Source organism: Oncorhynchus mykiss, chromosome 25 (assembly GCF_013265735.2).
Source record: "Oncorhynchus mykiss isolate Arlee chromosome 25, USDA_OmykA_1.1, whole genome shotgun sequence".
Classification (NCBI taxonomy): domain Eukaryota; kingdom Metazoa; phylum Chordata; class Actinopteri; order Salmoniformes; family Salmonidae; genus Oncorhynchus; species Oncorhynchus mykiss.
This window is the reverse complement of record NC_048589.1, coordinates 29,904,532-29,917,713: the sequence shown is the minus strand read 5'-3', so window position 1 is coordinate 29,917,713 and position 13,182 is coordinate 29,904,532. Positions and strand designations below refer to the sequence as shown.

At 42.5% G+C, this 13,182-nt stretch overlaps 1 protein-coding gene across 1 annotated transcript in view; it reads right to left on the bottom strand.

Moving 5' to 3' along the window:
* Nucleotides 1–11,313: 11,313 nt before the first annotated feature.
* LOC110505767 (sec1 family domain-containing protein 1) overlaps nucleotides 11,314–13,182 on the bottom strand; it is a 17,684-nt gene continuing 15,815 nt past the window's right edge. The window contains exons 19-24 of the mRNA XM_021585197.2: nucleotides 12,843–12,896; nucleotides 12,360–12,412; nucleotides 12,226–12,259; nucleotides 11,945–12,010; nucleotides 11,773–11,841; nucleotides 11,314–11,543 (exon numbers count right to left, since the gene is read on the bottom strand). Coding sequence (XP_021440872.1) covers nucleotides 11,520–11,543; nucleotides 11,773–11,841; nucleotides 11,945–12,010; nucleotides 12,226–12,259; nucleotides 12,360–12,412; nucleotides 12,843–12,896 — 300 coding nt within the window. The 3' untranslated portion in view covers nucleotides 11,314–11,519. The remainder of the gene's footprint in view (nucleotides 11,544–11,772; nucleotides 11,842–11,944; nucleotides 12,011–12,225; nucleotides 12,260–12,359; nucleotides 12,413–12,842; nucleotides 12,897–13,182) is intronic.

The window sequence follows — 13,182 nt, the reverse complement described above, 5'->3', positions numbered from 1 at the left end:
GTGAAAATGTCTAAGAGCAACAACGACTCAGCCGCGAAGTTGTAGGCCACACAAGCTCACAGAACGGGACCGCCAAGTGCTGTAGAGTGTAAAAATCGTCTGTCCTCGGTTGCAACACTCACTACCGAGTTCCAAACTGCCTATGGAAGCAAGGTCAGCACAAGACCTGTTCGTCATGAGCTTCATGAAATGGGTTTCCGTGGCCGAGCAAGATCACCATGTGCAATGTGTCGGCTGGAGTGGTGTAAAGCTCACTGCCATTGGACTCTGGAGCAGTGGAAACGCGTTCTCTGGAGTGACATCACGCTTCACCATCTGGCAGTCTGACGGACTAATCTGGGTTTGGAGGATGCCAGGAGAACACTACCTGGCCCAAATATTCCTCTCATTCCTCTAGAATCCATTTCTTCTTTGAATGGGAAATACTATTGTACACTGGTTGTATAGTATCCACATCCATCATGTGGTACTATGTGTATACTAACAATACAAGGCAGAAAGGACCTGTGTTCGTGTCGCATCCCAGGCACGCCATCTCTTTGATGGCTTACCTCACATCTTTGGGTTGAGTGAAGTTAGTCAGGAAGAATTCTGTCTGAAGGGTGTCACTGGAAAGACAAGAGCACTGTACATACTCAGAATTCTGTCAAAGGCTTTTATTGACAATTACATGAAGTTGATGCAAAGAGTCAATATTTGCAGTGTTGACCCTTATTTTTCAAGACCTTTGCAATCTGCCCTGGCATGCTGTCAATTAACTTCTGGGCCACATCCTGACTGATCAATGCTTGAAGTTTGTCAGAATTTGTGGGTTTTTGTTTGTCCACCCACCTCTTGAGGATTGACCACAAGTTCTCAATGGGATTAAGGTCTGGGGATTTTCCTGGCCATGGACCCAAAATATCGATGTTTTGTTCCCCGAGCAACTTAGTTATCACTTTTGCCTTATGACAAGGTGTTCCATCATGCTGGAAAAGGCATTATTCGTCACCAAACTGTTCCTGGATGGTTGGGAGAAGTTGGTACCATTCTTTATTCAGGGCTGTGTTCTTAGGCAAAATTGTGAGTGAGCCCACTCCCTTGGCTGAGAAGCGACCCCACACATGAATGGTCTCAGGATGCTTTACTGTTGGCATGACACGTGTCATGACGTTGGCCTGGGGGTAGGTTTATGACAGTCATAAATATCTCTTCCCCCCTTTTTTCCTCGCTCTACCCTGCTGATGTTACTGTTGCAAACCCCTTTGGTTAACATAGAGATTCTGGGAACAACAGAAGGTGGGGGGGAAATGAACTATATTCTGGTAATCCGACCATTTGAACATATACGGTGGTACTTAATGAATATGATGTCAGTTCGGTTGTCATCTGAGACATTCGCAATGATAAGATGACAAACTCTACAGTGGAAAGTCTACACATCAGAGTTATCGGATTCACATGGAATTGTTGTTAAATTTAAATGTTTGAATATGAAATTATTTGGGATGGGATGAAATGTGATTTTAGCTTCTAAAATGTGAGATTTGGGTTTTCATAAGGTAGGTCTTTGCTCAATCAGTGGCCCGCCCCTGTGAAGAGACATGGGCTATACAACTTTTCAAACACGCCCTCCTCTCCCTTCCAAAATAAAGCCTTGACGACAATATAACCTCCTGTTCCAAGGATATGAGGACGACCGTCCGATGTCAGAATGGTTCAGATAATATCTACAGAACGAAGCCAACATCAGCGTGAGCTTTGGTTGCAAATGGTATGAACTTTAAACTCTTATTCACTACAGAAGTGATACCTCCTAGCCGTTGAGTTAGCTACAGCAGCTGCAAATGCAGGTTAGGAAGGAACAGACAGAGTATCCCGTCTACCACACAACGACGTTACTACAACGTATACAATTTACCAGCAGAGACATTCCTCAAAGGACAAAGGACTCAGTTGGGCAACACGGCCTTCCATCTACCATCAACCTACCAAAGCGCAGCTCAGAGTAAATATTTATTGCATTTTTCTTTTCCAAAAGGGCGGTAATTTAGAATGCATAAGATACTGTATTTACGATAGCACAGCTTTGCCCTTTGTTCCTCAGTCTTCTCGCTCTTTCACTCAAACCCAGACCCTTTTCTTTTGTGTAACAAGCTGTCATATCTGTTCCGCCCGCTCGGGACGTTTTCCTTTATGACATAATTTGTAATCAAGTTATGATTTAATTATGTGTATGTGTAATTAGTTAAGTATTTAGTAAATAAATAATTAAACCCAATTTTGTATTACTGGTTCAAATTGTTAGCCAGGGTTCGTGCAGATAACCAAGAATTTACAACTTTCAGATGAGACTGAATTAAGACGACGATTAATATTGACTGCTATTGATGTAAAATATGAATAGGTCTTTAAGAGTTTATTTGGAGATAACAGCTCTATGAATATTATTTTGTGGTGCCCGACTCTCTAGTTAATTACATTTACATGATTAACTCAATCAGGTAATATTAATTACGGAGAAATTCTTTTATAGAATAGCATGTCATATCACTTAATACGGCATAGCCAAAGACACGACAGCCTTTAGCTCAGTGTGGATGTTGCCTTTAATCCATGGCTTCTGGTTGGGATATGTATGTACGTCACAATGGGGAAGACATGATCGATGCTCTTATCAAACCGCTTAAGGTCGATGTCCGCGCCCTGCGGAAATCTATTTAGCATAACAACAACATCCCCATAAAAATCTGTCAATTTAAACTAGAGATATCCGATTTTGTTTTTGCATTGGATTCGTCTCAATCCACCGCATCTGCCTAAGTCACACTTTCTCATCTGTGGTGAAAGGTGGCAGAGCTAAAGCGATGTTTGTCAGACCATGAGACATCCCAAAAATCGGTCTTCTCACAAAATCATCTGTAGCGTCCAAACCGTTTTGCCTACACACTAATATAACCCCTCTGTTTAAAGGTGAGACTCTCACGAACATGTACAAGACTTGAAAGACCCCTGGTACCAGTTGAAAAAATTAGTGGAAGTATATATGGAGACTGTTGAATGCCAAAAATATGGGGTTAAATACAGAATTAATAGCACGTTTCCTGATCTTTCTTAAATCTCTCAGATATACTGTAGCAGAGACACTTCAGAATCAAATTATTTTTTATATTTTGGGGCAATATCTGCTGAGCTACACAGAACTACACTGGACCCAAATCAAAGGGTTTTAAAATTCAAGATCAAATAGCTAAATGATTCTTGGTATGATCTTCTTAAAACAATTCCCTATGGCTTAGTAGCAGGTATCAGGAGGATGCGCTCCTCTTCAGCCCTGCTGCCAAACTAACCCTGATTCAGATGACCATCCTACCCATACTAGATTATGAAGACATAATTTATAGATCAGCAGGTAAGGGTGCTCTCGAGCAGCTAGATGTTCTTTACCATTCGGTCATCAGATTTGCCACACATCACTGCACTCTATACTCGTCTGTAAACTGGCCATCCCTGTTCAACCCACTGGTTGATGCTTATATATAAAACCTTCTTAGGCCTCACTCCCCCCTATCTGAGATATCTACTGCAGCCCTCATCCTCCATACAACACCCGTTCTGCCAGTCACATTCTGTTAAAGGTCCCCAGAGCACACACATTCCTGGGTTGCTCGTCTTTTCAGTTCACTGCAGCAAGCGACTGGAACAAGCTGCAACAAACACTCAAACTGGACAGTTTTATCTCAATCTCTTCATTCAAAGACTCAATCATGGACACTCTTACTGACAGTTGTGGCTGCTTTGCGTGATGTGTTGTTGTCTCTACCTTTATCTTTATCTTTGTGCTGTTGTCTGTGCCATGTTTTGTGCTGCTACCACGTTGTCATGTTGTGTTGCTGCCATGCTATGTTACCGTTTTGGGTCTCTCTTTATGTAGTGTTGTGCTGTCTCTATGTAGTGTAGTCTCTCTTGTCGTGATGTGTGTTTTGTCCTATATTTTAATGACATTTTTTATTTTTTTTAAATCCCAGCCCCCGTCCCCACAGGAGGCCTTTTGCATTTTGGTAGGCCGTCATTGTAAATAAGAATTTGTTCTTAACTGAGTTAAATAAAGGTTCAATAAAAAAAATAAATAGAGTTATGGTTTTACAAGGAGAGCCTTGTATGCGTCTCTGTGTGTGGAGTAAAGGTGATCCAGTGTTTTGTCACCTCTAGTTGGCCAGATGACATGCTGGTAGAAATATGTGACCAAAAGGGATTCACCTTTCCTGCGTTAAAATCACCTGCCACTAGGAGCATCACCTCTGGATGTGCATTTTCTTGTTTGTTTATGTCCCACAGTACAGTACACTCCACAGAATAACAGTAATCCTACTTGCCATGACTTTACAACTTTCATTTATATTTATTGCAGTTTGACTTTCACAGTCATTTAGTTATGTTACTTATGTCTATGTGAGGTTTTATTCCAAAAAAGCTATTTATCAATTTTCAGAATTGTTGGTAAATTTGCTTTTTTATTGTTGAAAGAAATGTAGGAAGAGATAGTGAAGAAAACGACAATCTAATCATGGCATGGGGTTGTTCAATGTTAGATTTTAAACAAATACATCTATCACTAAATGGTTTCATTTCAGAGAGACAATATCCACCTCACTCAGAGAAATAAGTAATACTGCTTGGTTTTACACAGTCAAACGTAACAAAGAACTACATTTGACATTTTAGCCATTTAGCTGATGCTCCTATCCAGAGATAATTAGTTAGTGCATTCATCATAAGACAGCTAGGTGAGACAACCACATATCACAGTCAAATATACAGGAAACAAACATTCCATTCCAACTAAACAATGGATATTTAGCATTATATACTATTTAGACAACAGATATGATTTCATTCAGACCCTAAATAGATAGTGCCGCCACATACTGTAAATCCTGCAATTAAATATCAGTGATTCCAAACAATTTAGGTGAGGCTGAAACCAAAATCTGCTCTTGATTTAAGTTTTTCTTTGGTTGCTGTACTCTGAGTAAAAACGACATGTGTATCGGCCATCAGAGAGCTGGGGAGGTGAATTGTTAACAGTAAAGCTGAGCTACACTGTAGCTCAGTAAGTAGGATGAGAGAGAGAGAGAACAGACAGAGAGAGACACAGAGAGACAGAGAGACCGAGAGAGAGAGACAGAGAGAGATAGAGACAGACAGAGAGAGATAGAGACAGACAGAGAGAGAGAGACAGATAAAGAGACAGAGAGAGACCGAGAGAGAGACAGACAGAGAGACCGAGAGAGAGACAGACAGAGAGAGACAGAGACAGACAGAGACAGACAGAGAGACAGACACAGAGAGGGAGAGACAGAGAGAGTCCATAAACAAACAACTTATAGGAAAATTTGAAAATGTCCACCAAAATGATACCAAAATATTTGCTTGTTTTATCGACTTCCAAAAAGCATTTGATTCTATTTGGCATACAGGACTGTTCTACGAAGTTACAAAGTTATTGAAAGTGGTGTAGGAGGTAAAACATATGACATAATTAAATCAAATGTATACTGGCCATACGTGCAGCATTAGAATTGGCAAGAAAATAACTGAATTCTTTAACCAGGGCGGGGCCTTCGCCAGGGTTGCAATCTGAGCCCTGCACTCTTCAACATTTACATCAACGAATTGGCCACTATTCTAGAAAAATCCTCAGCCCCTGGTGTTAGTCTCCACAATTCTGAGGTTAAATGTCTACTCTTCGCAGATGACCTATGCCTGATGTCACCCACAGCACATGGCCTACAGCAGAGCCTGGACCTGCTAGAGCAGTACTGCCAGACCTGGGCCCTGGCAGTAAACCCCAAAAAGACTAAAATAATGATTTTCTAGAGAAGGTCCAGATCTCAGGGAATTAGACCAAAGTTCTCAATTGGTACAACATATATAGAGTACTGCACAGACTACAATTACTTAGGTTTTAAAATAAGCTCAACTGGACACCTTAATGAGGCAGTGAATGAACTGAGAGAGAAAGCACACAGGGCATTCTACACCATTAAAAAGCTAATTCAAATTGAAATACCTACTAAACTTTGGCTAAAACTAATTGAATATGTCATTGAACCAATTGCACTTTATGGCAACGAGGTGTGGGGTCCACTTGCAAAACAAGATTTCATCAAATGGGACAAACACCCCATTGAAACCCTGCATGCAGAGTTCTGTAAGATTATCCTACATGTCCAGAGGAAAACTACAAACAATGCATGCAGGGCAGAATTAGGCCAATATCCACTAATAATAAAAACTCAAAAAAGAAATTAAGTTTTGGAAACATCTAAAATACAGTGACTCCCTCTCATATCATTACCAAGCCCTGCAATGCCAAGAGCTGAGCAAAGAAAAGAGTCCCTTCATCCAGCAGGTCCTGGGGCTGAGTTCACAAACTTGTTCTACTAACACACTGAAGCCTCAGGACCAGAACATCCAATCAATCAGAATAAACCAAATTACAACACAGTCAAAACAAAACTACATTGCTTATTGGGAAACACAAGCACAAAGCAAAATGCAGTGCTATCTGGCCGTAAATTAACAGTACACCGTGGCTAAATATTTAACCATGGTTACTGATCAAAACCTTGAAAAAGTCCAGGGTCAGTGAGCACAGCCTTGCCATTCAGAAGGGTAGACACAGGAAAACCTGGCTCCCTGTAGAGGAAAGGCTATGCAACCACTGCACAACAGCAGAACCTGAGACAGAGCTGCGCGAGAGAGAGACAGAGCTGCGAGCGAGAGAGAGAGAACACACAGAGATAGAGAGTGAGAGAGAGAGAGAGAGAGAGAGAGAACAGACACACCGAGAGAGAGAGAGATAGAGAGAGAGAGAGAGAGAGAGAACAGACACACCGAGAGAGAGACAGAGAGAGAGAACAGACACACCGAGAGGGAGAGAGAGAGAGAGAACAGACACACCGACAGAGAGACAGAGAGAGAGAACAGACACACCGAGAGAGAGACAGAGAGAGAACAGACACACCGAGAGAGAGAGAAGACACACCGAGAGAGAGAGAACAGACACACCGAGAGAGCGAGAGAGAGAGAGAACAGACACACACAGAGAGAACAGACACACACAGAGAGAGAGTTAACAGACACACAGAGAGAGAGAGAGTGCAGAACAGTGCCCTGAGGTTGTGTCTGAACTTGGAGCTCATGCCCAGCTAGATGAAGGGGTTGTAGAAGCTGGCTGACTTAGCGAACAGTTTGGCCAGGATGTTGTGGAGAGGAGGCCACATTGAGATTAACTTGTTGGGAGACCAGAACATCAGGAAGGCTGAACACAGGATCAGACACCTAAGAGAGGAGTTGGTATAATACACACTACACATGAATAGCCACAAACACTGACCAAACCAATACCTTCTGAAGATGAGAAGATATAACTCTGCATTGGACTAAAATGTAAATGAAATCAAAGCAGTGTATAGCTAAAAGAGCAGGCCATCAGTCGACCCAAATTGGCTTAGTACTTTGAATCCAACAGCATGAACCAGTGTGTAGTATGTACCCAATCCTGCAGCTATCCTGATTTCACAAAAAACAATGACTACTCTGAGATAACTGAGATAATAATCTGATTCTCTCTAATAATAATAGTCCAATCTGATCTGTGCCATCAAGCCAACCTGCCCACCGGCAGTCCGGGAGCACTGAACAGCCTTGACCAGGAGCAGCAGATAATGGGGTTTAGAGTGGCTGACATTGACCCAGGGTGCACTGCCATGAGAACCTGGACCACACCCCCTGGCCCGCAACCTTGGCAGGGTCACAGCATAGACCACATACCATGGCTAGGCTGGCATCCCTTGTTGTAACGAATGACACTGATAGCTGTCAGTGTGTTGATGCTTATGAGCACAAAGAGCAGGATCGGGAAGCCATCCACCGCGCAGACAGGCACGTACACCTACATCCACACACTTTTACATTAGGATGAAGTGCCTGCAACTCTCTGCCAGCCAGTGGAGGGAGGAATCCTTCCAAACCGGGTTGTCATCACCCACTAACCAGACTCTACAAGCCAGGTAGACGGACTACTGCAGGATAAAAACACGTTCTTCTCTGGTGGAATGTGATGTTTTTCTTTCTGTCGTTTATTCAATTGTCTGTCAAGTAGAATGCTGGGAGTCCTGGATAGAGACGGTAACAGTAGTCTACTGAGGGATTGATTTGATAATATGTGGAGCTAGAATGTAGTTTTGTTTTCATATTCACAGATGAACTCCTTGATAAGATCTGGGTTCCTTGTCAATCTATGAAGTGATCTTGAACCTCGTTCAAGGTTTTAGAACAACTACTAACAGGGTTTGGTTCAATTACATTTAGTTCCGTCTGTTTGAACTGGAACTAAATTGGAATTGAAATTGTAAATTTCACAGTTGATGGAATTAATACACTTATAAAAAATTGACTGCAGGATTTGTTTTAAATAATTTCTACCTGTATTCTACATTTCCAGTACAGCTAGTTTGTCTGAACAGTGACATTATCAGCCTGAAGGAATTTCATTTACATTTATGGAATTGTTGGGTTGGGATAATATTGATTGGGAATTGAATTATTGTAATTTACTGAACATTGGAATTGAGAGGAATTGAATTCTCAGAATTCAAAGACTGACCTGGAATTAGAATTTAATTCAATGGAATTTACAGGAATTGAATTTGTGGAATTAACCACAACCCTGTCTCCTAACAAGAGGGTCAGCATATCAACTTCTGTCTAGTAATACACAAAACCACTATTAAAACACTGCAACTATAACTAGCATTAGAAACATCAGAGGGCCATATAGGTCATCTGAAACATCTAATCTAATTGTATTGGTCACATACACATGGTTAGCAGATGTTAATGCGAGTGTAGCGAAATGCTTGTGCTTCTAGTTCCGACAATGCAGTAATATCTAACAAATTCACAACTGCCTAATACACACAAATGTAAGGGATGAATAAGAATATGTACATATAAATATATGGATGAGCGATGGCCGAACGGCATTGGCAAGATGCAGTAGATGGTATAGAACAGTATATACTGTACATATGAGATGAGTAATGTAGGATATGTAAATATTATTAAAGTGGCGTTATTTAAAGTGACTAGTGATACCATTATAAAGTCCATTTATTAAAGTGGCTAGAGATTTGAGTCAGTATGTTGCAGCAGCCTCTCTATGTTAGTGATGGCTGTTTAACAGCCTGATGGCCTTGAGATAGAAGCTGTTTTTCAGTCTCTCGTTTCCTGCTTTGATGCACCTGTACTGACCGGGGTGAACATGCAGTGGCTCGGGTGGTTGTTGTCCTTAATTATCTTTTTGGCATTCCTGTGACATCGGGTGCTGTAGGTGTCCTGGAGGGCAGGTAGTTTGCCCCCGGTGATGTGTTGTGCAGACCGCACCACCCTCTGGAAAGCCTTTCGATTGAGGGCGGTGCAGTTGTCGTACCAGATGGTGACACAGCCCGATAAGATGTTCTCGAGTCTGCATCTGTAAAAGTTTGTGAGTGTTATAGGTGACAAGACAAATTTCTTCAGCCTCCTGAGGTTGAAGAGGCGCTGTTGCGCCTTCTTCACCACACTGTCTGTGTGGGTGGACCATTTCAGTTTGTCGTTGATGTGTACGCCGAGGAACTTAAAACTTTCCACCTTCTCCACTACTGTTCCATCGATGTGGATAGGGGGCTGCTCCCTCTGCTGTTTCCTGAAGTCCACGATCATCTCCTTTGTTTTGTTGACATTGAGTGAGAGGTTATTTTCCTGACACCACACTCCGAGGGCCCTCACCTCCTCCCTGTAGGCCGTCTCGTCATTGTTTGTAATCAAGCCTACCACTGTAGTGTCGCCTGCAAACTTGATGATTGAGTTGGAGGCGTGCATGGCAACGCAGTCGTGGGTGAACAGGGAGTACAGAAGAGGGCTGAGAACACACCCTTGTGGGCCCCAGTGTTGAGGATCAGTGGGGCGGAGATGTTGTTTCCTACCTTCACCACCTGGGGGCAGCCAGTCAGAAAGTGCAGGACCCAGTTGCATAGGGCGAGGTCGAGACCCAGGGTCTCGAACTTAATGACGAGTTTGGAGGGTATTATGGTGTTAAATGCTGAGCTGTAGACAATGAACAGCATTCTTACATAGGTATTCCTCTTGTCCAGATGGGATAGGGCAGTGTGATTGCGATTGCGTCGTCTCTCAAAAGCACTTCATGATCTCTCAAAGCACTTCATGATGACAGAAGTGCTACAGGGCGAGTCATTTAGCTCAGTTACCTTCACTTTCTTGGGTACAGGAACAACGGTGGACAACATGAAACAAGTGGGTACAGCAGACTTGGATAGGGAGAGATTGAATATGTCCATAAACGCACCAGCCAGCTGGTCTGCGCATGCTCTGAGGACATGGCTAGGGATAGTCTTGGACAGCAGCATTGCGAGGGTTAACATGTTTAACTCATGTTGGCCGTGTCAGTGGCCCTGTGTTTTCCTCAAAGCGAGACACTTCAATAACAAATCATCACTCTATTACCTAGCCAGGAGAGCCACCCTGGAAATGGAAATGAAATACATCCCAATTAAACCGTATCCATGAAGACAACTCGCAATGCGATCAGAATACAAGTACACTCAAGATTCACCATGTATTTATTTTGTGAAAGTTGTCTTTTCTATATTATCAACAGTGTAGCTCTATAGCAGTTTTACAAGGTAAACATTAGAACAATTACCTAGTATCAACAATGGCAGTCTCCTCCTTGGCTGACACACTGTAGACAGTTACATTAGGAAGGGATATAATGGTGTTCTCCATCAGCACCCTTGTCATCTGAGTGCCACTAGGCTAAGATCCAAACTTTCACAACGGTCTCATTTCAACCACACACGCACACGTCTGAAGAGCCCAGTGTTGTTCTGATTAAAGACAGGTGAAGTGAGTGGTGTCCCAGAGACCGCTCAGGTGGATGGTGGCGTTCTCTTGTCTCTCCACAGGATCACCATGTCTATGTGGCCAGCCAGCCAGCAGCAGGCAGGTGTACAGCAATAGACTGAGGCTGAGAGAACAGGCATGGCTGTGTCTTTCATACATTATTAGCCTAATCCCTTGATCCTGCTTGGTTGAGGAGTTCAGCTCCAAAATGTCCCAAGGGGAACAGACTAACGGAGCTATATGTAGACTTTTAAAATAATAATCCTGAAGTCTCTGCTAAAACACCCTGTTCTGATCTAGAATAAGATGAAACAAAGGACAAGTTGGAAAACCCTGGTACAAACACTAGACATCACAGCAGTGCTGAGTAAGACTGTTAATCTTTATTTGTTGAGAGTGTAAAGATAATTAGGTAAACAAACAATGTAAGTACAGTACACATGATAAAATACATGGAATATCAGAGAGAGAACCTAGAGGTAAGATTCTACAGTATAATTCGGGAGGTCTTGAGTATTTAGGAGAAATGGAATTGAAGAAAATAAAAATGTTCATATATTTTCTTGTTTTTACTTTTGGCCGAGTGAGGACAGCTGTGGAGATAAGCATGGAGAAATAGTCAAAACAAGAAATCTGAGATCAATTAAGCAGAGTAGGTTATTTAACAAACCCACAATATGTCATAATTTCATATTATGTTTTGGGCTTGTTAATGATTACTGTTGATAAATATCATGATATTATCAAATGATAATGATCAATTATACATAATTAGCAATATTATTATTATTGAATTTTTTAAAAGGCTGTTGGTCCTCCTACCTGCTTGATGAACTGTCCTGCATTGAAGAGCTCACTGCATCCGTACAGCACCCTCTTCCCTGGCTTTGCCTAAAAAAGGGTACCACAAAATACACATTGTTCAATAAAAACTCAACTGGATATATGAAGAGGTTCTTGAAAAACAAACCGATTTAGAGTAATAAGAAGCTACCTTTGTGTAGTCCACCAGGTTTTGATATTCTACGTAGTTCCCTCCTCCCACCATGAAGACGATAGCCTAAAATAGGAGAGAAAGTCTCATTTTGAGACCGTAATGCTACATCAGGCTGCTAGATTCAGGTCAGGACACACAGATGAGATTAGTGCTCTACCCTTCACACAGTCAGGCAAGGCTAAGGGCCAGGACCGTCCAGGGTACTCAGGGCCACAGCAGTTACTGGACATGGAGGTTCTATTTGTGTGTCTCTTTCTGCTGACCATGGCAGGACTCACCTCTTGAAACGGGTTCTTGTTCCTTGGGATGGAGCTGGTTGGAAGGCAGGAGTGTTAGAAACATCTTGCAGACAGAAAATGTATAGGCCTTAGCTAAGTAACTGCTATCTTTGAACTTCTTTATGGAGTCTTACCTCTCACTGCCACGTAGCATCTTGGGATCAAAGTATCTGTAGTCATCTGTCTCCTGCAGATCATATATCATCAGTACACCAAACTCAATTCTAGAAACCCTCAATTCCTTCCATTGCTTAGAGGTCACCCAATTCCTCTTAGTAACCACAGCTCCTGTACAAGCAGGATGGATCCTGTGAGACACATTTAACTCATTCAGATCAGACAATACCCCTCTCTCCCTCCCCATTTTGCAAAGTAGCTTAAGTATCTAAAAAAGTAATTCTTCACAAATAGTGATGAATAGTTTCTCCACATATCCAGTCAGAAGTGATCTTCAGCCTCCAATCAGGTTGTCCATCTTTTTGCTACTGTATTATGAGCATGCTTCCCTCCTGAATGTGACGATGCAACACAAATACATAGAGGAATGTCCACAAGAGAGAGGGAACAGAGGAGGGAAGAGAGAAGGAGAGGAGGGAATAAAAGAGGAGGAGACTCACCGGGTTGGACTTCATCTCCATCAGGTTGTCCAGGATACGTGTGACGGGCAGGTTCTGAAAGAGAAACTCGTTCAAACTCTGTTCTGCTCACCGGATGATTTCATTCATTACAGACTGACTAACATAGCAGCTAAGTGAGATAATTATCATACATGTCTCCAGGAAAAACCTTCCCATCAAAACCAATTGACATCTGGACACACATACAGACAGTATCATAATGAGAGCGCTCCTCGGCCAGCCTCTCCCTCGGCCAGCCTCTCCCTCGGCCAGCCTCTCCCTCGGCCAGCCGGCCAGCATTCTCGGTCAGCCAGCCTCTCCCTCGGCCAGCCGGCCATCA